Below are 26767 nucleotides of genomic sequence, written 5' to 3'. Positions count from 1 at the left end.
CTCATAATGTGGAACAACCACGCCATCCTTAGCAACTCCTAAAATCATAACTTCGTTTGACAATGTTATATTCATTCCCAGTGTTTTCTGAAAAAATTGTTCCATATCCTGTTTATAGCTATCTAACCTGGGACATGAAGCAAACATGTGAATCGTATCGGCTTGGGTAGAGTGACATCTTGGACATATTATCCCACTTGTTCCACCCCACTGTGCCACCCTGTGGGGGGTATAATACAATTCATACAATGTTTTATATTGCTGTGTTTGCAGATTTGTTGAACTCAGCACCTTATTTGACATTATTAACGACTTCTCGGCCTCGTTCCCAGTCAGCCCTAATTTAGTTCCCCATTTCTCAAACATTTTTTTAGAGTCATCCTTCTTAAATTTACATATTTCGACATACAGCTGCGATATAGAGCAGCCTGACTCCTTTCTCAAGTCTTCCATCAAATCTACTTTTTGCATGTCAGCCTCTCCACCCCTCTTTCTTGATAGGACTGACCTAATTTGTAAATATTTATAAAAATCTCTTCGCCTTAAATTATAAAGCCTTTGCGCGTTTTCGTAAGTGATAATTACCCCTGTGGGACCTACAAGGTCTCCTAAAGTTTTTACCCCTTGCCTGTCCCAATCTTTCATTATGGAATCATGAAATATTCCTGGAAAGGATGGATTCCCATATAGTGGTGTATAATAGTTCATTCTACCCAATTTTAGCTTCTTTTTAAGGGTAGACCATATTGTTATGGCAGCCCCCAGGGTCTTAAACCGTACCTTCTTGTAGTAACTTTTCTCATCATATTTGAGCAGCCAGCTATCCGAATCCTTGACCAGAAGCTCATATACATCCGGGGTCATATCCCTCCCTCTCCATTTGTCCATTATATCTCCCCCCAGCATCCCTCTTATAAATTGTAAAACTGATGCCCAATAATAGGTTTTGAAGTCTGGGAGTGTCAACCCACCACGTTCTCGGGGCAACGACAAGAATTTTTGGCTACGTCGCGTTCTTCCTCCTGCCCATATAAACCTATTTGTTACCCCTTCTAGCTCTCTGAACCATTTATTGTCGAATAGTAGGGGAATGGACCTAAAAAGATATAGCACTTTAGGCAGAAAGGACATTTTTATCAGGTTGCATCGGCCAATTGTAGTCAAATGCAGGTTATTTAATCGGTTAAAGTCAGTTTTAGCCTTGCGTATTATAGGTTCTAAATTCTTCTCTACTATAGTTGTGATATCGGAGGAGATTGAAACCCCTAAATATATCGCAGTCTCAGTGACTCTTTGATCTGCCAATGTTACTTTGTTATTTATTACGACTTGCGTTTTATCTACATTTAGCTTATATCCTGATAATCTTCCATATATAGCTGCCTCTGTTTCTATTGCCCGTAATGCAGTTTCAGGATCGCAAGAGGTAACCGCCAGATCGTCCGCATACCCCAGAATTTTTGTTTCATGTCCATTTAAGACTATTGGCCGTATGTCTATATTCTGTTCTATTTTCCTAATAAATGCATCAATATATAGGGCGAAGAGAAGTGGAGAACAAGGACATCCCTGTATAGTTCCCCGTCCAATCTTTATCTCTTTACTCCATTCGCCCATAATTCTAAGTTTAATTCTTGGATTGACATATAAAGCCCTGATAGCCTTTATAAAACCACTCCCAAGATTTACCTTCTCTAATACTGCCCATAGGAACCCCCACGAGACCCTATCAAATGCTTTTTCTGCATCTAATAATATTAATGACATAGGATCTCGTGAGGCTGTCGTTCCATCAAACAGGGTTACAACTCTCCTGATATGTTCTGTGGTGCCTCTCCCAGGGATGAACCCATGCTGTCTAGGGGATACTATCTTACCTATTACTTTCCCTAATCTATTTGCCATGATTTTCGAGTAAACTTTCGCATCACTGTTCATTAAACTTATTGGTCTATATGACCCTGGATTAGTTGGTGATTTATTTTTTTTAATGAACACTATCATAGTTGCTTCGCTCCATGACTCTGGGGGAGGGATATCTTTTTGTATATTAATTATTAAATTATAAAAATCCTCTTTGATTTCAGGAAAAAAGATTTGATAAAATTCTAATGGTATGGAGTCAGGACCAACAGCTTTCCCTGCTGGGAGATCCAAAATTGCTTTATGCATTTCCCCTTGGCTAACCATCGTTTCCAGAGCCCTTTTGTCAGCATCTCCTAGTTGTTCTAAATTAGCTCCTTCCAGAAATTCCTCTGTCTCATACTTCTCAGCCCCTTGATCAGGATTATATAGTAATTGATAGAATTCTTGAAATCTGGCACATATGTCCCTTGGTGCAGTAACCATGCTGCCATCCTGAAGCATTACCTCTGCGATATCACCCTTTGTGGCCTCCTGTCTAGTTCGCACGGCCAGTATGCGGCCAATCTGTTCGCTGTATTCGTACTGTTCTTTCCTCCAGGCCAAATACTTCCCTGCTGCTTTAGATGCAAGTATCTCCCCCACCGCTGCTTTGGCCATTGCTAATCTCTGTGATATTACAGCAGTGTCTTGTTTAGACCTTATAGCTCCCACTAGTTCTTCCTCAATGTTTGCCACAGTTCCTATTCTTCCTGCCATCTCCTCCTTTTCAACCTTGTTTCGTCTAATTGAATATCTGAGTGTTTCCCCCCTTATGCCTGCTTTCATAGTATCCCATACTATAGCTGGGGAGGCTGTTCCTCTATTGACCTCAAAGAATTCTTTTAACCAGCCTCTCATGTATTCAATATATTTGACATCTTGTAATAGTGCCCTCTCAAATGTCCAGTTTAAGCTTAGATTGTTTTGTGATGTAGTTACAATGTCCAAAATCAGTGGATTATGGTCCGATATGACACGAGGAAGCTTACTAACCTTGCTCATGGTCGCTATTATAGGGGATACCAAAAAATAGTCCAGTCTTGCTAATGTTTTATGGGGTGCGGAAAAATACGTGCTGCCCCCCCCCCCACCTTGTGCTGTTGTTCCCAGATATCTATTAATCCATTGTCTTCCATTAGCCTTATCAAAGCCGTATGGCTTCTCTTTTTCCTCCCCCCAAATTTTTTCGGGTCTTGTTTCCATAAGCCATTCAGACCATTAATATTAAGATCTCCACATACCACCAGAGGTTGGGGCCAGTTAGCCAGTTGTGTGCTTATCAGGTTAAGCATTTCAGGGTCATCAACTGTCGGGGCATACACTGTGCATAGAGTAAAATTAAATCCCTTCACCTGGCATTCCATCAACACCCATCGCCCATATGAATCAACTTTTTGCCTTTTAACATTAACCATACCTTGCCGTGCTAATACCGCCACCCCCCTTGTTCTCGTCCCTTGTGTTGTGTATGCAAGCAGTTGGAAACCTAACTGACCCAAAAAGCCCTTCTGGGACACCTCTATATGGGTCTCCTGTAGACACAGCATGTCAACCTGGATTGTTTTTAAATATTCCCTCAGCTCCCTTCGCTTCCTTCCATCATTTAAACCACATATATTCAATGTACCTATCCGCATTGATAATTTTGTTTTATCCTCATTTCAGCATACAGTTTTTCTACAATTCTTTCGTCTTTTAAAAGATAATTATCCCCTTGTTCTATCTTGTCTTGATGTGATGTTTTTTTACGTTTTTCTCCCCCCCCTTCCCCCTTCCCCCACCCTCTTTCCCCACCTCCCCCCCACCTGTTAGAGCAAGCAGGCCGCTGGCCTCTGTGATGGAGTCTGGCTGTCGTCTCCCCTTTGCCGACCTGTATACTTAAATTAAATTAGACCAACTGGATTAATTATTTCCCTTAGATTTCCTCTTTTAGAGCCACTTTAACCATTTCTCCCCATGGGAAAAAAAAAAAAACCATTTTGATTCCATTTTGTCCATTTGTCCATTTGTTTGTTTACCCATTTTGATCATATCGCCCATATATCTTCCCCCTGAGATTCGTACTTCTTGTAATCTCTACTCAGATACTAACTCTAATTACATTTTAACACAGCTGAACCCTTCATGAACCAACTTTTCTCTTACTTAACCAGCATGTAAGTTAATGAATATGTCCCCTTTTCAATCTTCAGAGTTTGTCTCTAGCTTCACTACTAGTCTCACTGCTGGCTCTGATCATATCCATATATTCTTTCGCTTGAATTTCGGAAAAAAAGACCCTGGTAGAGTTCTTATGGATTATCTTTAGTTTGGCCGGGTTCATTAAATAGGCCTGCAGGCCCATCTTGTGGCATGGATCCAGTAGCTCTCTCAATCTCCATCTTCTTTCAACTGTACTATGACAGTAGTCTGGGGTTGAAAAGAAAGATTGGTTCTCAAATGTGCGTTTAGCATTGGGACGAGCTTTTGCGTATACTTCTTCCCTCAGCAAGAAGTTGCCAAAATATATTAATATGGCTCTTGGTCTTGGTGTCCCCTCAGCCGTGGAGGTGGTGGAACCTTTCTTTTTGAGATTTAATGGGAACCTATGCACTCTTTGCACTTCCTTGTCCCAATCCCAATGACTTAATTCCGGGAAGGCTCCCTTGAACATTCTTAGGACATATGCCCTGATATCCCCGCCTTCAACCCCTTCCTCTATACCCAGGATTCTAAGGTTATTTCGTCTTTGACGATTCTCTATGTCCTCCAGCTTCCACTGGGCGTCCACCATCTGTTTTTCATACCCCTTCAATCTAGTTGAGTCTTTAGCTTGCTGGTCCTCCATCAACCCTGTTCGTTCTTCCAGGTGTGTCATCCTCGTATTCGTGGCTGTACATATCTTTGCAACCTTCTTTATAGCTCCTTGCAGATTTTTGGTTGCTAAGCGGTTTTTTTTACCCTCAACTTTTGTAGCATCCTGCAGTTGTTTAATTGAGTTAAGTATTAGCTGCAGAGTGGGTTCCGCCGCCTGTGCCTGTGCCTGTGCCTGTGCCTGTGTCTGTGGATGCGCCCCCCCAGCTTTAGGATCCTCTTTTTCAATCTCAATGTCATTGTAGATTTGCTGTGTGTCTGAGTAGTCCCAGTTTAAGGCTGCTTCCGTTTCAGTGCTAGCCGCACTTAACCGTCTGCGGCTGCTGCCTGATTTCTCTTGCGATTGTGTACTTCTTTGACGTCGAGACATCCTTTTCTTCCTTGGCTCTTGGTTTGGCTCATGACTTTTCCCTCTTGGTGAAGATCCGCTTCCCCCTTCCAAGCTTAGAGGCAGGCTTGAGTCTGTATTAATGCCACCGTTTTCCTCCAAGCCTGAGCATGTCTCCTCAGACGCATCTGATCCATCTGTTACTGAAAAAAATTTATCCACTGGATCCACGTTATCCTCTAGCCCACTCTGACCACTGTTTGCCGTTATTTTCTGTATCAACATTTCAGTTTGTTGTGCTAGCGTTGTTGTTGTTGTCTCTGAAGTCTCTGAGGTCACAATATCCACATCAGGCTGTGTATTTTCCTCTGCATTCTCTATAATGTCATTAAGGTCCATAATGTTACTCCATTGTATCTCTACTGGAGGGGTGCCAGAAACCTCAGAGGTATTAATTATAGTATTGTATTGGTGGCGCTCTCTTTTGCTGTATTTGTTGTGTTCGTGGGGGTAAAATATCCCGTTATACCTTTTGTTTGACCTGAAGGCTGCATAGCATTGATTGCTGCTTGCTTCCTAGTTCTCGTTTTGCTATTAGCCATTGCCCCTTCCTCATTCGTAACTTGTGGGTCCTTATCACCCCCCTTATTTTTCACAGCTTGCCCCAGGGCTTGTTTCTCAGCCCCCTCAGGTACTTTCGCTTTCCCTCCACGGACAAGTTTTGGAGCCATTATGACCCCTTTGTCTCCCTTGAGAGCCGCACCCGCCTCAGATACCTCTAGCTCAGCCTCTATGGCCTCTATGGCTAGCTGATGTTGTTTCTGTAAGTCTTTCTGCCCTTTTGAGCCAGGCAGACTCCAACTCAAGCTCAAGTTCAGACTCAGGCGCCCGCTTTGTGAGTAGCTTCCTGGTGTGCTCACATTGCCTGATTGAGTAGTAAATGCTTTCACTTTTCTCTCGCCCCCTCTGGCCCTGTATGCCGCTTCTGCCTTACCAGTACTTCTTGCTTGGCAGTCTCTTGAAGTGTAGATACTAATGCTGTACTCTGAGCAGTGTATCAATATTCCCCTTGTGTCCTTTGGCTTCCTCTGGAGCTGCTGCTGCTGTAACTGCAGCTGCCGATTACACCACGCTGTCTGTCCGTGATGTCTCCGTCGTCTTCCAGCTGGTGTTCGACTCCTCTGACCTCTGCTGCCTCTCCTGCGCTGCAGGCAGCCAGAATCTCCTCGCACTCCGTGAACCCCGCTTCCTCTGTTTCCTCCGCTACTCCGCCACGGGGATTGCACCACAGTTGCTCCGTCCGATCTGCCGTCCGATCTGCCTCCGCTGCTGGGATGTCGAGAGTGTTGTGGGGAGTGCCGTGAAGTTTGCCGGGATCGCGCCTCAGCTGTCGGTATCGCCGAGGCTGTCACTGCTGAAGCAAACGCGATGTCAATCTCCATTTCTCCATAAGGTACAGTGGGGGGCAGCGTCTTTTGCTACAGCGAACTGGAAAATCAGCTGGAAAACAGCTGGAAAACTCAGCGCGTAGCTACTGCTTCCTAACCTGTAAAACTAATCCATAAACTTAGAGAATGAACAGGTCGGCGTCGGAGCGCTCTCACCAGCCGACTAGCCAGACGCCATCTTGCTCTCCTCCTTGGCACTTTTGTTCCTGATCTGTGATATGTCTTGGACACTAGTTAATTTCTAGATTCCATGGTGTTAGTTTTGATTAATGACATTTATTGTCTTAATTGTTTGAATCAATAGTGCCACTCTTGACTCAGTTCCTGCATTTCGCACGTGTGTCTTATTTTAGATCACATAATTTAGCACAGAAATATGCTGTCAAAAACCACACTAACAGGGGCAAAGGAGGGGAGGAGCAAACTGAGTCCCTTTTTTTCGCGGTAGGGCACAATTAATCAAGGACCTCAGGCAGTGTCCGGCAAATTCCCAATAGTATGTTTATTAAGCTACATGAATTGTTCATACTCAAACTGTAGGTATGCCTGAAGGGCCTGATAGGGTTTTGTGTCAGGTCAGTAGCCTCCATATCTAGCCCTTCTACAGATGTAGCACCTGTAATTATAGCCCCAGTTCTATATATCGTTTTCGAATTTCATTGATTTTGGTCTGAATAAATACTTGCCATCAAAAGGCATATGTATTAGGTGTTTTTGCAGCTCTGGTCTAAAGCCAGAAATCCTAAGCCTTACATGGCTTCATAGCAATGAACACAATATTTGTCAATGGGCTATATCTGCAGCACAGAATGTGCAGTATAATCCTGCACTTGAATGTATTTTTACTCTACACCTTCCAGTGATGTGGGCCAAGGGGAAGGTTGACAAATTTCCTCGAACTGCATACCATCACAACAGCTTACAAGGCGTACTATCAATGACCCCTGCCTTAAAAAAAACAAAAAAAAACACAGGGCATTATCGTACAGCTGCTACAACTATGCGATGTCTCTGGGAGAAAAATGCTCTACTATTGCTCCAGTACAGTTGTCCGATTCTCTATACTGTGTGTTGGCTTGTGGTGGGCAGTTTATTCATGAAGCCCCAATAAACACCTCTGACCCAGATGGTGAAAAAATACTCTAAGGTGGGCTTAGTGTCTTTGTGAATTTGGAGTTCCAGTGGTTGTGATCACAAGCAATTTGATGTATGTCTGAAAATGAAATCTGAGTTGTAATATTCCAACCCTTACACTAGACTGCAAGAGAGGAGGGGGTGGGCAGTGTTATTTCTTTAAAGAGAGACAAAATATTTTAAACTGAAGTCTTGATTCATAAAGTAAGCAATGGTGCCTCTTGAGGGTTACATCTGTACCATCACATTTCCTAGAATGGCTATTTAACAGAATGACTTAACAGGGGATGGGAGTCTTACTAATATGTCACTACTCAAATCTCCCTACGACAAAATCTCAGACGCCTGTGTAAAGTCCACTTCTGGTATGAGAAGTTAAAAGTTCAATATTTAAAGCAGTGGTAATTTGCAAACATGAGGATTCAATGTGTTTTATTGAGTATTTTTAACTGGGCAAAGATACACAGACCCGGATAGTGTGCAACGGCGTAGGTTAAGAAAAACATTTGTAAAGTAGGTTTGGAAATAATGTAAAGGCAATTTCAGGAGCATGCCTGCCTACTGCATTCAGAATCCAGGTTATTCCTGATTAATGATGGGCTGGTTGAATGAGCTTTATTGGAGAGTGGGAGCTAAGAAGAAATGGAGAAGGCTTGAGGTCAAATTTATTTCAATTTGTAAACACCTTCCCAAAACTGGTAGAGAGCTTTTTACTTAGAAGGGGCTTAAGTCCCACAACTAACACATACACCGCCATTCCTAATGAAACAGGGTGAAGCACTTTATAATAGGCACCCATCTCTACTGATGAATGTGCCACAGACTGCCCTATCGTGATTTTTCCTTGGGAAATTAAGTTCCATATAAGAGACCCATTCTACGGATTTTGGTGGAAAAAGAGTGGTCACCAATGCCATGGGAAGAAGTGACAAAGCCACCCGACTGTCTTCTAGATGTTAATAATGGCATAAGTCACTATAAATGCATGGTGAACATAGCAAATCTACAAGCTAAAGGTCTTGCAGATATCTGACAAACCTAATTCACGAGTAGCATGTACCTTAACAGTGTATACCCATATTGGCAACCTTGTTACAAATCTCAAGTGGCTAGTTCAACACAATCTCAGTAGTCACCATGGACCAGAGAAGAAAATAATATCTTAAACAGAAATGCCTATTCCACAATATGTATTTTGGATTACCTCTCTGAAGGTTAGCTATGGCTTCATCATAGTTCTCGAGCTCGAGCTGGCACTGCCCCAGGAAAAAGTGTGCTTTAACAGACTGGCTATCCAGCTCCAGGGCATGCTTGCAGTCTGCCAATGCCTTATCGTGCTGCTGCATCTTAAGGTGGCAGAGGGCCCGGTTGGTGTAGTACACAGCCACAGATGGGTTTCGGTTCTGCAAGACAATGATACAAATTATTAATGAATGGGTTTCACATTAAACCGGAAGCCCTGTTACATCCAGATGCAATTCCCTATAAAGGCCAAAAAAACTAAAGCTGTCCTATAGATTATTGCAATTGATGTTGGTGCTGGCTAGGCGCAGGGGTGCTATCACTTGGATGGGATTGAGGGCCCCAGAGATACCCACACGGCTCAGAGACGTGAGAGAATGGTCCCTAGCCGAAGAAACACATATGCAGCACAGCAGGAGAGATGTGATATTACACGAGGACCTACTTGCCTAGCGAGCCATGTGTATTACAGGATTGGGAGTAAGGGGGCAAACTTCCCAAAGCGATTCAGAAGGGACGAGTGGAGAGTTATTTTCGCTGCAGGGACCGAGGAGGACTAGGGAAGACTCCTGAGCTATAGCTAGTATGATGCATAGTGCAGGGCCTGGTCATTTACTCACAATTGTTATTCTGCTATGCCTCATGGGTTTACATGTATCTCGGTGAAGCCTATATCCAAACAAAAGTGCCTTAATGAGACAGTTGATGTGTATACGTGTGGTTCTGAGGCCAATTTGGCGGGGGCGGGGGGGGGGGGGGGGGTGGGTCTTTGTAACTGTATTGATAAATCTGAAAAATAAAGTTTAAAAAAAAACAAAAAACAATGGGCCTGCTGGGAGGTAATGGTATCAAACAACTTTACAGGTCTCTCCTCTTCAATACCCCTAAGTCACACACAAGCTGTGATCCGATTGGTAAAAGACATACTGACAACGACGACTGGCAGGAGGCAGCCTCTAGTATGCCCGCTATTGCATCTAACCTCCGATTAGTGCAATTAAACAATTTCCACCAAATACACCCTAGCGTTGCATACATGTGGCGATCCAGGAGGGGGCCTTTAATCACACTATTTGGTTATAAAGTCAAAAATTGCCTGACATTACTAAACAGAGATGTGAACATATGATTGCTACTACAAAGCAGTACAAATGATTTGCTGATAAGAAGAGACAAAAAAGAACTTCAATATAAAGAGGATAACGTGGTATAGTTGTTAAGCAAGATCAAAAAAAATTCAAACTGAAATTTATGAGGCTTTTTAATATCCTCAAACGAATCACTGCGGTTAATTTTTGGTTGCAACTGCAGACATTTATGATAATACAGCTAGTGTTCCACACATCTCTCCTCAAACCTGCTGCAGATAAAGCGTGTCCCCATCTACCCTGTTTTTGTCAGTGAGTCCCCAGAGTAACAAGTGAAGGCAAATAAGGACATGCGCAATGGTCAATTCTGGTATCAGGGGTCCTGGTCTGTGTGGTCCAGAGAACGACTCTTGGGAGCTGGACCATTCGACTAGAGCTTCTCATTTAATTCAGTGGATCTCTACTGCCCTCAGAAACTATCATGTGGTGGGGGGAGGGGGGTGGGAATGGAAGTAGGGGGTTACTGTCAGTATGTGCCATTCCCATGCTCCCGCATGTACGAGCGATGTCCTCTTTATGTGATCTTTAGGAGGCAGTCAGTGGTGGAAATACTGGGAGAATTGCAACCATCACCGATGCTGTGAATGCAACTTCACTATAAGATGGCTGCTGCGGTATACCCACAGTTAATGGAGCACGCTCCTGGGCGTGGTGAAGTATGAGCCTGCTTGCTGACACAAGAAAGTCAGGAGCGGTACAAGCGTCTACTATTAGGACCTTGCAGAGTGAGCATGCTTCTGGAAGTCCTTGTCACTGGCATGTCTCATGTCACTGTGCCTGGACCGCATTCTATCAGCTGTTCTGCAGTGAGGGAAAAATTGCAGTTTGCAGCGCTTTGAAAGAGCACGAGCCGCCTGTATTACTTCAGACTGTGTTCTTTCTGTAGCACGTTGCGTGCAGAGAAGGCATTGCGGACTTCCCTCTAGTGCACTACACACTCGACGCACTGTGTATTGTTGTGAGAGCTTTAACCGAGTTGCATAGTATTTAGTGGTGCCACTTTCAATAATCAAATGCTCATTTGAGTGGTGATTGAGAGTGGCATATTTATGAGACCACTATGTGGAATTTTTTGAGTTTGGGTTGAATTTGTTATTGCCCAAAGTCCTGTGTATGAGGAGCACTAATTCTAGTTTGTGCAATCAATGCACAATGTATACAATGTATGCATTCACTGAAATAAGCATTCAACCAAGATTATGATTATGTATCAGAGTATATTCCCCCCTGATATTTGATGCGTTGATAAAGGTGTTAAGTTGTGAGGAGGTGACAATTCTAAGAAATTACAAGATTTGTGAAATGAATTTTAAGTGAAAATACGCCATAGTATTTTCATTGAATCATGGATGATGAAAACAGATCTACATGAGCTTGGGCGATTCAAAGCATTGGTTGGTTGGTTGGTTGCTTTTGTTTTGCAGGTCTCCTTCCCTGGTGCACCTTCCCCAATTTGTCTTTCCCCCGTCTAGCCACTCTGATCCTGTTCTTATATAATCAGAGCCGGTGCTGCTGGAAGGTGGGCCTCAGGGGAGTAATGTTCGCACGGATCTCAGGCTGTGACATGCCTGGTTATCTTCACTTACTTGCAGAGGGCACATGACACCAAAACCCACCCATTACATATACCTACCGCCTTGGATACTAAGATGATTCGGTTGGGGTCATGGAATGTTTGGGGAATTCAGGATACATATGCTTTTGGCTACCCGGTGGCCATTTGAGAAATCGCTAGATATTGGAGGTCACCTGAAACCCCATTTGCTGCCTGTTTGGATTCAAGAGATGGACTACTGCTTCAAAGTGGAGAAGGAAATATGCAAGTGGAGAGGTTATCCCATCAAACATCAGAAAAAATGGGGCCTGTGGTTTTCCAGTTCTCTCTACTGCTGTACTTGAAATATTCAATATGTACTCATGTAAACTAGACCCTCAGAAACAGAGTCCATCTGCTTTCCAACCCACTCTGCACTAGGATTCTATCACCGCGCTTTAATCCTAGCCAGTTATCATTTATTACACCAGCAGTAGGTGATAGGTTTAACAGACACATGCATATATAAAATATGGTCATCCAGACCCAAATCCAACAGAGGCTTAATTACCACATAATATTCTTCCTTGTTGCAATGGCTGCTGGCAGGGCCTTAATGAAGGCCGCTGGGGTGGGGCAGACCTCCAGGGTACCCAAACTCTTCAAGGGCCCGTCTTCAGCCCAAAGTCAATTAACATCTGTGAGATTATGGGGGACTCGGGTTCCTCGTCACACTTTGCAGGGGGCCCCTTAATTTTGCACTGTGCCACAGACTGCTGATTAAAGAACAGTTCATTTATACAAAAAGCTTTCACAAGACTCTCCCCATTATCTGGCGTATGAATTGAATATCTGGGTGTCCCTTCCAGCATGCAGAACTCTGAGACACTTTTTTTAGATACCCTGACAAATTCTTCCCAGGGTTGACACCGAGAATCTGTCTCCCCCTACCCCATGACCTACAATAACTACTTCCTGAAAATCCTCCTGCATAAGAACCGCTTCACCCATACACAATTTTACATATTGTTCCTCCATGCAGTCTTGTATATTAGGAGCCTGTAGAAACTTGTAAGTTTACAGTGCCACTAGTACTAGAATTTATTCCTGGGTTCTTTGCACAAGTACATTTATTGATTGATTCATTAACTGTTACCTGGTAAAGTGGTCACATTCATATACGCATAACAGCTCATTATTATGAACTGGAGGACATCCTAGATAAAACATAAAATTGTGACAATATAAGATATGTCTCTCCATCTTTCAAGGGTTAATAAATGTCTCACAAAGATGCTGTGGGGCAAAGAGAAGTAGAAAGTGACAGGCCATCATCTGTGTAACTAGGGGTTTTACTTATGAAGCTAAAGTTATATAAACTGATTCTCTGTGTGCAACTATGTTTAACTAGGATGTGGGTTGATTCTTACAAACATCTCCTGTAGTGATATCATAAAGGGGACAGATTGTTTTTTTAAGAAAAACAGTTTCTCTTAGAAAAAGATGCGTTTTGATTTAGAATAATCCAAAGATTGAATGCCATTTTAGCAGGAGGAAAAAGTATCCAGAGTTCAGTGCTAACAGTATCTATCAGTAGCAAGACAAGCAATTCAACTAACCTCTACAGTATAAAAAGACGATCAATTCATCTAACATCTACAGTTTCTATTAAATGTTACCAATGTTGTTTACCTCCGGTACAATGTGCTACGTGGGCAGATGACAAGTGCAACTTTATAAGTATAACTTTACTGGACAATTGATACCCAAGCATCTTGTGTAGCACAAGACTTGTTTCATCATAACAGCCAGCCATGGTATCTGTTACATGTCACTAACGTAGTGACTAATGAAATTTACAGTCTTTCCAAATGTCAGATTGTAAAGGCTCTCTAAAAGAACATGCACTAGGATTTGAAAATAATCTAGGAGATCAAGGTTTTTGACGAATTGCATTGCACTGTAATATTTATATAGCTTGTACTACCCCTACGTAGGGTGAAAATGTGAGACCAATTTGGTAATTGAAATGGGAGTTAAGAGAATTTATTTCTGTGGTAGGACTATGCACAAGTCTGGGACAGAGATTAAACTTCGCATACTTTCATAATTACGTGGTATGGAAATCTGAGCACAGTTAAAAACAAACCCTGCCACTCTTACCTATCCAGTACCATGAAAAGGGTAATAATACAAGTAAAGAATCAAAGGGTGCCCCTAGTTTAAAAAATATTTTTTTACCTTTAGAACAGGGAAAAATTATCCAAAGGGCAGGAAAAATGTTTTCCACTAAAAAGCATTAGAAATCAGTGTAAAGAACATTGAAAGCCAGCACCTTCCGATACCAGTGGTCGTAGACTTTGGGAAACATGGTAGCAACCCCAGCTTGTATAAAGACGCAGACAACGTAATATGAGAGCCTTCGCTGTAAAGTGGGTAGCCTACTCTTTAATGCACAGCTACCAGTCCCAATATGAAGCACAATATCTAGGGCAACTCATTTTGATTCAGAAAAACTACAAATAGAATCAAAAAAGCTGTGGGTAAAATGCTTGAATTACTTGCAGCCACTGGTAATTAGTCAGACCACATTCCAATCAATCATTATTTGCCCACTATACCCATCTAGAAAGTGACTAGATGTATGCAAATAAGACTGTGAACTACTGAGCCTAAAACGGCTAGATGCCTTCTAGAAGGGAACACTGGCAACCCCAGACCACTTAAGGCTTTGCTTAGTCTCTTCAATGGGGTGCAGCTTGAACACATTGGATCTATCATGGTCTACTTAGCTCTGGCAATTTTCATTCCCCTTAGCTTTCCATACCACTCAATGTACGTCCAATTTCCTAATTGTACAACATCAAGATTTTTCCTTTACCCAGCATTCTCCGTTCTTTTGGACCCCAAGATGTGTGTTTACCTTCCAAAGATTGCCTTGCACACATTATTATTCTCCATTTAATATCTTTCTGCATGAGAAGAGAATAGTCTAAGTCTCACTCTACTGACTGAAACATACCTGCACAAAGCATCTGGACCATAATGCTCACGTATGTTAGGGGTCAATAGATCTGTAGAAGCAGGAGGAGGAGCACAATAATTTCAGGGAAAGTCTGAATATGCGAATACGTTAGGCTGCTAAGATGTCTTCATTTGAAAATAAGACAGTTTAAAACTCCCTTAGCCATTTTGGGATGGTGAAGATATTGATGTGCTAGACACCAAAGTCCACATTGATATTTGAAAGTGAACTGGGGCTATGTGTGGAAGAATCTAAATTGGTATAGTATCACTGTAGCCTGCCTCTGCCAGGTTACCTTGATGTCAGTGGATATCACCCTCGCCAAGCCTTAGATGTAAGGAGTCCTGGCACACGAGATGAAAAAGCTTTAAAAGTAGGTTTCCCAGAAGAACTGTGTACACTTTGGTTACTTGTGAAGGCCATCCACTCATTTTCATGACCACAGGTAGGAACCAGCTTATTCCCTGGGTGGCAGCTTTGTCATGTGCTCAATACCAAAAGTGCATGTGTAGTATGGTATATATTTGAGCTCTACCTTGCCTCATTCCGCAGAAGAGCCAGGTGAAAAAGTAACATGTTACATACCGGTTATCACCGAGCCGGAGCTAGTAATCTAAAAATAATGTGGCGCCATAGCTGTAACCACAGCTTCCAAATGGCAATTAGAATTACTTCTGTACTGTTCACTCATGGAAAAAAAAAAAAAAGTCGCACTATATGCAGACAATTTAATGCTCTTCACTAGGGACTCCCCCGCTATTCTGCCTAGTCTGGAGAAAATCCTGATGAGTTTTGGGAGGGATTTTTGGGTACTTAATTAATGCCCCAAAAAAATAAATTATGTCGTGGAATACGCAATCAAGTAAGGTAATAGTTAAACAGCAAATCAGATATCAAGGTATACAAATTAAACAAAACATCACTAAATTAGCCCAAGTAAATCTCGACTTGAAAAGGAAAGAGGTGGCTGCATTAAGATCTTGGAGCGTTCTTCCATTGTCTATCCTGGGCCGCTCTAATCTGATCAAAATGTCAATTTGGCCAAAGTTCACATTTATCTTCGATACGATCCCCTTATCCGTTGATCACTCATCCTTGAAAGACTTGCAAGGGGTCAAAACTAGTTTTCTCTGGTCCAACAAGGGGGTGAGGATTGCATGGAGGAAGTTGCAATGTGCAAAGTTAAGAGTGGGTATAGCTAGCCCTGACTTTTGTTTCTATCGTTATGCCTATCAATTAAAGAATACATGGCCCCTCTTGGTTAACTCCACTTGCTTTCCTCCCCTGTTCCTAGCGATGTTCAAAAATACTCCTCAGGGCGGCGATAGCTGTTTGTTTAAGTTTGAACCCCCAGAGTATTATTTAAAAATCAAACTTACAGTCCTAAGATCTGCTTGTGATGTTTGGTACTATGCCAGGAAAATTCTTAAGATTCCATACAATAGCCCGGGTACTCCTATTTTGAACTCTACAGGCACTCCTGTGTGCCTTAAAGATAGTTTATCGATTCTTTTATTGGAAGAAGGTATTCAGAAATGGGGTAAACTTGCTACTAGATAATAAACTTCTTCCATGGGACAGGGAGGTGGGATTCCTATAGCCCGACGCCCAGGACATATTGTTTGGGGTCAAGGGCAACAAGTTTTCATGTATATTTTGTCCTTAGGACAAGTAGGCCCAACCCCCTGTAGCACAAACCCTTTAGCTGTCAGTTTGCAGTACCACAATATGGATCCGGGAAGGGCACTCTCTGCAGTTAAGTAATCTTTTTTTCCATGTTAATTCTGTTCAAACTTGTATTCATGGTTCATTAATTGAAAGCCTTCATTATTAGGGTGAGCGCTCCAAGTAAATGTTGGAAGTTCTGACTGCGCTACGGACAGTGGTTTCAGTATAGAAACGTGTACACACATTTTCAATGTTTAGCAATATAAGGCTATGTATAATACTCCCAGAATGCTCTCAGATTTGATACAAATATTTGCAGAAGCTTGAAAGTAAGATTGATGATTTTTTGCTTTCAAAATAAAATGTTCATACAAAAATGAAAGCAGGAAAAAAACATTTTGCTAAACTACTGTAAAATTGTAGGTACTTTTTCTTTGCAGCATCATTTAGTAACCTGTTGATGCGTGCTAGTATTTTCCAAAAATATTCATAACCGAAAATCAGTGTAACCACTTTCATTAAGATTATGGGAAACAAAAATGAAACAAGCATTGGTAAAGCCAGTAGGTCTCAAATTGGTGGTCAGCTTTTTAGTTTTGTCAATGTGTCTTTTTTTGGCATGGTTTTTGTAAAACCTTACTGGTGTAGGAGCTGCCGCACCCTCACCATTATAAAAAACATTGGTAAAAGCAAAAGTTGTTTTTTTGTCTCAAAAATCACACACTTCCACAATTACTTGCACTGATCAAAATTACTTGGTGTGCCGATATGCTCCTTCCATCAATTGTGTCTCTTTTGCTTTCTCGCCCTAAGTGCGCCAGGTATGCCCAGACGTGGGTCCTGGGCTCACTGTGCCACTAGAGTCAAGCTATCCTGGCTGATGAGGGGTGAAACCCTGAAACCAGTCCTAGGATGCTTGTTTCCGGTCCAGGGAGGACTTGGCTTGGAAGTTTAGGCTTGACTGTTCCCATGATGCTCAGGGTCAAAACGGATTTGCATATTGTCAGGTCTAAACTGGGGTGGCATAGTGAGCAAAAGAAGGATCGATTCAACCCAGATCTCTTGACTGGGGGTGCCTGGTTTGATTTTTTCTGCATTCTGTCTATCAATTGTGTGCCTTGTGAAAAAGCAGAATGCGGTCACTCAGTGAAGCTAGACTATACAGAGAGAGAGGACAGAATTTTAATATACTCAAAAGGTCACGGTCAACGCCAGGCCAAATTAAGTCCCCAACTTCTAAAGTCTCAAAAGTGCACCGATTGAATGTGTCCTTGCATTAAGAGCAGCTATACAGCTTTCGTGAATTTTCAAGCATTTACAGAAGTAGGACAAGAAATAGTACTCGTAGAAAATATTTGTGAAGTACATTTTAGCATGAGCAAATATGCATGAGTAGATTTGCTCATGCGGAAATCTGACAGTTTGCAAGTTCGCTTTCCCTCTAACCCCTTTTTTTCCTAACTCTGGAAGAAGGTTTACTTCTGCCATTGTCAGGAGTAAATTGGCACCATTTCTCAGTATGGGAACAGATTAGAGAATAATAATAATAATAATAAAGAAACTTGTAAAGCGCACAGCTAGCCCGGATGGGGTGTCCCGGAGCTAGCAAAGACATTGACAAGAGATAGTGGTTAGTATACCTTAGTCATTACGACTAAAGAGCCAAGTTTTCAGGGCCTTTGTAAATTCTTGTTCGGACTGCAATGCGCGCAGTTGAAGAGGGAGATTATTCCAGCATTTAGAGGTCCCCACCTCGAAAGTCCTTCCACCCCATTCTGGCTTTCGCGAAACGTGGGGGTATGGTATCGTTTGTGGTCAGACCCAAGAGATCTGTTCTGCTGGTAAGGACGAAGTCTCTTCCTCATATAGTTGGGCTCCCTTCCTTGAAATGCCAAAAAAGCAAACATAAGGACCTTAAATTCGATGCGCTTGGCTACAGGTAGCCAAGAGTTGTTGAAAACCCTAAAAACATGCACTTTAGTAGGTTTGCACAGACTCAAAAGGGCATTCTAACCCTGGAACTATTGCTTATCACTACCTTCAGCCCGAGTATGTAGATCTGTGGAAATGTAGCAAAATATCGGGATTGCAAGTATTCAAGCACTACTATGGTATGAGCCCAGGCATATTCAGAGAGGCTGTATCAGAGCTCTCATATAATGAGATTGCTCCCATAATTTGTCGCCAAACTACATGGCACCAAAGGGACAATTGGATTTTGTTACAAGACAAGTAGATTTATAAAGCAACCTTCCCCATGGACAAGTAGATATTTTATTGAATTCCACATCCCTGATGGGATGCACTCTGTAACACCATGAATCAAAGACTCAACATTTAAGTGTTATCAGCTATCCAGTTGGGTCGCGAAGTTGGATAAGGAGGGAGAGGTAAATGAAGAACATAAGAATATCCAACGAGGCCCCCTCCATCAACGTAAAGAAGTTTCCAAATGGTATTGGCTTTTGGTTAAGGGAGAGTCACCACTTGTACTAGAGAAGAGACCTGCCTTTATTCAACGTAACACACTTATCGCAAGTATTGATGCGCACTTTATGGAATGTGGTTGAAGCTGCCCATCTCAGGAGAAATCATATGTTTACACTCCATAGAGCATACTGGACCCCGAAGAAACTTTCAAAATTGGGAGGTGAAGGGCAGAAGGTCTGCCTGAAGTGTGCCTCGGGTGATGGGGCCGACTAGCACATGTTCTGGCAGTGTTCTCCTATCCAGGGCTCTGTCACAATGTTGGTAAGACTGTTTTGGAGGTCTTGGGGCGATGATTAAGGTAAGCCTGATTTTGGTTATTTATGGGGTCCTCCCAGAGGAGAGTACCAGCCCTAAGCTTTCTAACTTTCAAGCATCACTACTATTTATGTTAATTGTTCTTTCAATGAGGGAAATTTGGTTAAAATGGATTTCCTCTCACCCCCAGTATTACTAGATTGGGTTGCTTCGGTAAAACAAATTCATAGATTGGATCTTGCTGGTTACTCGAGAAAAAGAATCAGTATGTGGAGGGTCTGGGATGGGTGGGTTATTAATCTTGATATTACAATATACTGAAAAATCACAACACTCATAAGTCCAATGATTATGAAATATGTAAGATTAGAGGACGGGGCACGATCTTGGGAAGGTAGTCATTCCTCTCCACTAAATACCTTCCCTAGGTTCTTTGCAGCTGGTTGCGACGGGTCCCTGGAGGTGCCCAAGTAATCAAACGGTACCGTTAACCTCCTCCAATGAAGCAAGGAGGAAATGCTGGTCTGTTTAAGATTATCCACTTTTTATAAATGAGGACACATTTTCTTTTTACAAAAAAAAAAATAGTTTTGGGGTCTTCTCTTGCTGCACAGTCAAAAAGGGGCCATTAACTATTTTGACTGATACGGGAGTCCAAGATTTGTTTTCAAGACAGAACGGGCAGAATACAAACTCATCCCTAGGTAGCAGAAACAGAGTTAAGTTGAGGCAAAAGAGCAAAAAAAAAAAAAATCCATCTCATAACCTTGCAACAGCCTTTTTAATTGTCCAGGTCAACCCACCAGACATAGCTCAATTACCTTCACACCCTTCAACTCCCCCATCCATTCGACCACTTACTGTCTTTATGCACCCATTTCCTCCTTTACCTACTCCATAACTCCTCTCCTGTAGGCTGACCATCCCCTCTAAACCTGCACCTCCCCCCAAATTTCGTGTCCTGCTACCCCCCTCCGCACCCAACTCTCTCAGATGCAATCTGTTCTACCGTGTGAAGAGGGTTGTTTTTCATTGATACTAGGCACAAGCCTACATTTTTAATTAAAAGATAGTAGACTTCATTTTTTTTTTTAGGAAGATCTCAGACTAGGTTAAAAAGTTTGGGGGGGGACAACAGTTCAAGGGAGGCTTTAGTCAAAGGTCCAGTGGTGTGTGTATTATCCAGGAGCATGGCCTCTTCTTTTTTGTGACCCTTAAGTCAGCAGTTTCTGCATACTTACAAACCCCATCAACTTAGGCGCAGGATTAAAATCGATTCTGCAGCCCTACTGCCTACCAATTTAAGTGGTCATTCTACAACTTTTGTGAGGCAATGGAAGACCTTGGCAATCGAATTGTACAAAGGTAATAACTAAGACAAGGGGCTAAAACAAATTACCAAACGGCTAGCACTACGTTATGCGCGGGAGTATTTGGTTGTAATATGTTGTCTTCCAGTGTGGTCTATGTGGTAAGTATTTTGGTGTTGTGTATGAGTAAACAGAACAGTGCTCATATCCTACATAGGGTCAAAGAGCGCCGTAGTATAGTGGTGGTGGGAATATGAGTGAAAGATAAAGCATATGCAGTTCTGATCTTGGACCTGCGCGCTCTATACTGCTGTGGCAATTTTATTGTGCTTGTTTTAAAATGTACTCGCGCCGCTGGCATCGCGCCATAGAGCTGTGAAGGGCTCAGTTAATTGCGCCGTTTTCCTACTGTCCTAGGGTCGTACTCTTAGGCCGGGGAACTAGCTTAGGCTCACCTGCATTTTAATAGGAGTTTCACCCGCTCTTGGCGGGATACAGATAGTTTAGCGGGTCCGACCGCCATCTTGGCTTGGGGCGAAGGCTAGGAGCACTCCGGGCGCCATCTTGCTGAAGGCAAGGGACGCTGGAGGCGGACTTCCGCTCGGTCTAATACCTCATAAAGATGGAAGACCTAGCGCGCAGCGGTCACGCGCAGCGGGCGGGACGGAGGCGCGCCGGAGGTGCGCCAGAGGTAAGCCCGTTTGCGCCCGTTCGCGCAACGGGCGCGCTTAGGGCCGCTACCTCTGGTTATCCGCACTCTCCTCGCTTAGTTTATTCTCGGATGGACCTTTTGGAACTAAGACCAGCTCTGGCTCCCCTGACTCAGAGGGCCATTGCTCTATCCCGTCCCAATCTCTGTCTTGTGGGCTGCTTAACGTTCGGTCGCTTTGCAAGCACTATACGGAGATTGCTTTCCTGATCGATTCTTCAGGGCTGGACGTGCTGTTCCTAACCGAAACTTGGACTCGGGAGGACTGTCTAGTTGAACTGGGATTGGCTTGTCCCCCAGGTTTTAAAATCATTCACACCCCTCGGCTGAAGAACCGTGGTGGTGGAATTGGTATCATCTATCGAGAAAGGCTGGGTCTTTTCCAGCTTAAAATTGGTGAGGTTTCGGGCTTTGAATTGATGGGGTTCTCTATTAGAGATCTGGAGAGAACACTGATTACGGGTGTGCTGTGTTATCGGCCACCGGGCACGGCTCCCTTTCTATCAGAGTTCCTTGACCTAGTATACGATTTATCTAACACCCACTCTAAGCTGTTAGTCCTGGGGGACTTCAACTTATGGCAGGGGGGTCCATCAGATGGGGCGTTTACGTCACTTTGCCAAGCTCTTGCTGACATTCAATTGCAGCAACTGGTCTGCTCGGCGACTCACAGGGGAGGCCATGTTCTGGACCTGATTTTCGCTGACGCTCAATCAGTAGTGATCAACGACATCCTATGCCAATGCTGGACCGACCATGCGCTTGTGGCTTTTTCCCTCCGCTTAGGGGATTACTCATCTGAAGGTGCCGGGGTAGGACTTTCGAAACTGGGTAGACCTTGGTCCCGACTACTTAGTTCATCTCCATTGCCCTCTCTAATTTCTGACAACTTTTGCTTGAGTAATTCGTTGGAGGAAAGCTATTCTACTTTGTGCCGGGCCATTATAGACACGCTTGACAAGGTGGTGCCCCTCCGCAAATCCCGAGGGAGAGTGAACCGGGCTTTTCCCTGGTACACGGAAGAGCTACGACAGTTGAAGTTGAGCTGTAAACGTGCTGAGAGAGCTTGGAGGAAGCAGTACTCCACCTCGGCTAAAGCCTCGTTCAGGCTCGCACTGCAGGGCTATAAGGCGCAGATTAAGCTGGCCAAGGCGGCCTTCCTGGAATCTTCCTTGAACCCGGCGCCTAATAAATCCCAAGCCCTGTTCAAAATTGTCAGGGACTTGTCCCACCCTGCTTGTGCGGCTAATACGGTCCGTGCGTCGCAGGCTTTGTGCGACTCGCTGGCGGATGCTTTCGAGGAGAAGACTGCTAAGATCTTAGCGGGCCTAACAAACCCCTTGCCTGCTGCTCTCGGCTTGGGAGCTCCGGTTGGCCCGCTCAGTCGACCCCTGCCAACTGCTTCTAGCCTTGGCTTGGGAGCTCCGACCGAGTCACCCAGTCGACCCCGGCCGAGTGTCTCTGCTCTCTTTTTGGGAGCTTCTGGTGCGGGAGCTCCGGTTGGCCTGCCCAGTCGACCCCAGACGGCTGCCTTTGGCCCTAGTCTGGGAGCTCCGGGCAGCCCACCCAGTCGACCCCAGCCGACTGATTCTGCTCGTATATTGGGAGCTTTTGGTGAGGGAGCTCCGGTTGGCCTGCCCAGTCGACCCCAGACGGGTGCTTTTGTCCCTAGTCTGGGAGCTCCGGGCAGCTCACCCAGTCGACCCCAGCCGAGCGTCCCTGTCCTTTGCTTGGGAGCTCCGGATACCCCCTCCTGTCGACCCCAACTAAGACTTTTTCCCTCCCCTTCTTTTGAGGAATTTTGTAGTTTGGCACATATGGTGTCCTCGGGCTCCCCGCTCGACCCACTGCCTCCCAAATTTTGGAAGGTTTTTCACGCAGAATTTTTTCAGCCTCTGTTCTCGGTCTGTCTCCAGTCTCTGGAGCTGGCATCTGTGCCAGAATGCTGGAAGTTAGCAGTAGTGTCACCTCTGCTCAAGAAATCAACTTTGGACTCGGACTGTCTTTCCAACTACAGGCCAATCTCCTTGCTCCCTTTTCCTATCAAGATCCTGGAAAAATGGGTGACTCGCTCACTCTCAGGTTTCCTGGAAAACATCGGCTGGTTCGATGAGGCCCAGTTTGGCCTCCGCCCCGGGCACGGGACGGAGTCCGCGCTGGTAACCGTATTGGATAATCTTCGTTCGCGTGTCGACACTGGTCGAGCAGCCTTTTTAGTGCTGCTCGACATGTCGGCCGCGTTCGATACGGTTTGCCACCGGACCCTTGTCAGGAGACTGGAGGAGTGCGGGGTCATTGAGGGCGCAAGAGACTGGCTGATATCCTATCTAGGCGGCCGGCAACAGTTGGTTTCACTCCCCCCATTTCGTTCTGAGCCAAGGAGGGTAGGACAGGGGATTCCACAGGGCTCGGCCATCAGCCCTATACTTTTCAACCTGTATCTCCGCCCCCTAGTCCAGCTAATAAAATCTTTTGGTGTCTCGGCTTTTAACTACGCCGATGACACCCAGCTGGTCTTTTCTCTGGAGGGGAACAATGCGGTTTCGCTGGAGACTTTCCATCGCTGCATGGCAGCCACAGCGGACTGGTTACGAGCTAACTCCTTACAATTTAATAGCTCCAAGACGGAGGTGCTCCATTGTTCCATAGACCGGATTCCGCGGGCACTTCCAGAGAATTTTTGGCCTAGCACCTTTCTTGTGCCAGTGTTGGCGGAGAATCAGCTCGTAACTTGGGGGTGATCTTCGGCCCAAACTTACAGCTCGACATGCACGTCAACAAAACCACCTCTACGTGCATGATGCTGTTACGCATGTTGCGTAAAGTTATGCCCCTTCTCCCCGCTCAAGCCAGGCCGGAAGTAGTTCGTGGTACCATACTAAGTCGTCTCGACTATTGTAATGGGCTATTTCTGGAGGCCCCAAAAAATCTGATGGGGAAGCTACAACGGGTGCAGAACATGGCCGCCAAGTTGGCTCTCTCCCGCCCTAGGTCTAGCTCTTCTACTCTAGCTTTAAGAGACCTACACTGGCTCCCGGTACACCTGCGGGTACAGTATAAAGCTGCGTGTTTGGTGTTTAAAGCTGTACACCAACAGGGTCCTATTCCTCTGCAAAATATGTTTGCGTGGTACTCTGCCTCACGGCCCCTCCGCTCTTCGGCGCATTTACTTGTAGTCCCGAGGTTCCAGAGAGTCAGGATGGGCAGCCGCTCCTTTAGTGTTGCAGCGGCCAAACTCTGGAACTCCCTGCCAATATCCTTGAGAAGCCACAGGGACTATCTTCCGTTCAGGAAAGCGTTAAAAACGCATCTGTTTCCAAAATCTGCTTGAGCGGAAAAAGTGCAACTGTTCCTAGATCAAAGCGCCAGGATGCCCTCTGGGTGACAGGACTGCGCTCTATAAGTACACAAAATAAATAATAAATAAATAAATATGCAGTTCACAATCATCAGTTGATGGGAATTAGCGTGACAAGTGGATCTCATTTTGCACTGGATGTAGGATCCCTTAGCAAATGATAGAAGCATGGTTACATGAATAACTAGGTGCATCACCCTGGTCTGATTAAGGGTTGTAATGATAATATTCTACAGGTCCAGCATGGTTGGATGAAAAACTAAGCTCTGTTTGCACTGGTTACAGGCAGCTAGGACAATGTCTTATCAGACCGTACTGGTGTACTGCACATTTATCGTCTATATAACACTCGCTACAGTCGGCCATGACTGTGCACTATTCCTGTCATGTCTGTACATATCTTTTAAGGAGCCTCATACGCTCAATTGTTCTGGTGCCCATGTGTCAGTTAGTTCTGCACACTTAGTTTGAAGAAAAAAAACGAATGCTTCACAGTATCCTTTAACTTCAGGTGACTGTGTATGTTTCTTATTGTGGCTGGCAAGAAATTCCGAAGTTTTACTGCCTGAACTGAGGACAATTTTCCACAAACTCTCTTGTTCTTACGGGGGGGGGGGGGCAAGGTGGGTAGTTAGTTTTGAACTGAGTACTCTGACGTGGGGCTATCTATGGAAGCTAGCTTGGAGGAACAACTAACCTTTCCCTTGGATAGAACTAAGCAGGATGCAGAGTGCCCTGAAGACAAATCATAGAGTTATATATACCCAGCAGAGTGCAGGTGTGATTCAATTCCAGTTTATTTATCACATGTGTTGACTAATTAAAACTATACATACAGCTATAATAATTTACTAGAACAATTTACTAGAACAATTTGAGGGGTTTCAAATATTTCACCAAGGGGGATGCAATAAAATTCTACAGGCGAAGTAAAAACAGCAACCAAACATTATACAAATATTTTAAAAGAAGATTTCCCAGAGTTAGAAAAATTCCCCAACTACATAGTATAAAGAATCTTGGCATTCTTACGTTATGGCAACTGACACCAGTGATCATACATTTAAGAAACTTGTGAATAAATGCATGCAACAGAAAAGCAGGTTGGATGATAAAACCACATAACCCGCTAGTACATTGGAGGTCATTGTTGCATAAGGAGTTCTTAGCTTTAGGTGCTAGGTCGTGCAGGAAGCTGGCCGTACAGGCCCAAAACCCAAACAATTCTATGCTGAATACGCAACTGGTGTAGTTTTTAGCAATTTTTTTACTAACTATTCAAACGAACAATTCGTTATATGAATGCCGTCAATGGGTTAGAAAGGGTTTACTAGGGACAGAACAAGAGAATTATTGATCAATATCCCAGAGCCACCTAAGAATTAATTAAAGGGTTAGACGATCATGAGGAATAGCCCATTTCTGCTCACCGTTCGATGCTCTGATTGCACATCAAAAGATTTGTTTACACAGATGGAAAGAATGCTTTCTTTGCACAACCACATTAATATTTACACCCAAAACCCAAGCCTATCAGGCAGATAGGGTTGTGTTAACACGTTTGGCTTTTTGCACAGTTATGCCAAATGCTGTCACCAAGCACTTTGACAATGCTATTTTACACAATTGCATTACATGTGTTATGCTGTACAATTGCTCCAAGCTTGTTGCACTAGGCACGCTTGACAAACCATACTGCGCATAAACATGCATTTGCATTGTGCTGGTTTTATGTTTATGGTTTTTATTAAATAAAAAACTCAATTTTGATTGATTGTTTAATCAAATCTATATTGACAGTCCATTTAATTGAACAAATTCATGGAGTGTGTGTAAAAGACACTGGAGCCTAATTCTGGACATTAAAAGTGCATTGTCAGCATACAGAAGCCCTGTAATAGGCTTGGTGCCAAGCTTGGTTGAGTGTACATTGACCTTCCCTAGTTCCTTTATTAGGTCTGCAATAAAGATATTAAAAAGTGCTGAGGCCAAAGACAGCACTATTTTAAGCCAGTTGTGGTGTTTATTTTACGAGTAAGGGTACTGCCATTTCCGATATTAACTTCAAGCCAGGTGTCCACATGTAAAGCCCGAATACATTTTTAAATATTGGGCGCAATACCTCAATAATTAATTTCTGCGGTGTACTTGTGGGTTGCGTACATGGATAAAGGTGAATCCTTAAATTTGCGAAGTAGGAAAAGGGGCACGTTAGTTACAGGCCACTTGCATAATTTACCTGTCACATCAAAGGATGATAATGACATCCAGTTTCTTTGGGTATTCTCGTGTGGTAAGGTGGGTTGCAGTGTTTCCATTGTGTGAAAGGACTTCTTGTGACTCCATTCACATGTGGAAAC

The 26767-nt window shown here is 43.8% G+C and overlaps 1 protein-coding gene across 1 annotated transcript in view; it reads right to left on the bottom strand.

The window, feature by feature from the left end:
• The window catches only part of LOC144784261 (E3 ubiquitin-protein ligase CHIP-like), a 134709-nt gene that overhangs the window by 78219 nt on the left and 29723 nt on the right, over positions 1–26767 (bottom strand). Inside the window, exon 2 of the mRNA XM_078662929.1 lies at positions 8873–9071. Within this exon, the coding sequence (XP_078519055.1) occupies positions 8873–9071 (199 nt within the window). The remainder of the gene's footprint in view (positions 1–8872; positions 9072–26767) is intronic.

The sequence above is a fragment of the Lissotriton helveticus genome, chromosome 10 (assembly GCF_964261635.1).
Source record: "Lissotriton helveticus chromosome 10, aLisHel1.1, whole genome shotgun sequence".
Classification (NCBI taxonomy): Eukaryota; Metazoa; Chordata; class Amphibia; order Caudata; family Salamandridae; genus Lissotriton; species Lissotriton helveticus.
This window is presented reverse-complemented; position numbering and strand designations above follow the sequence as displayed.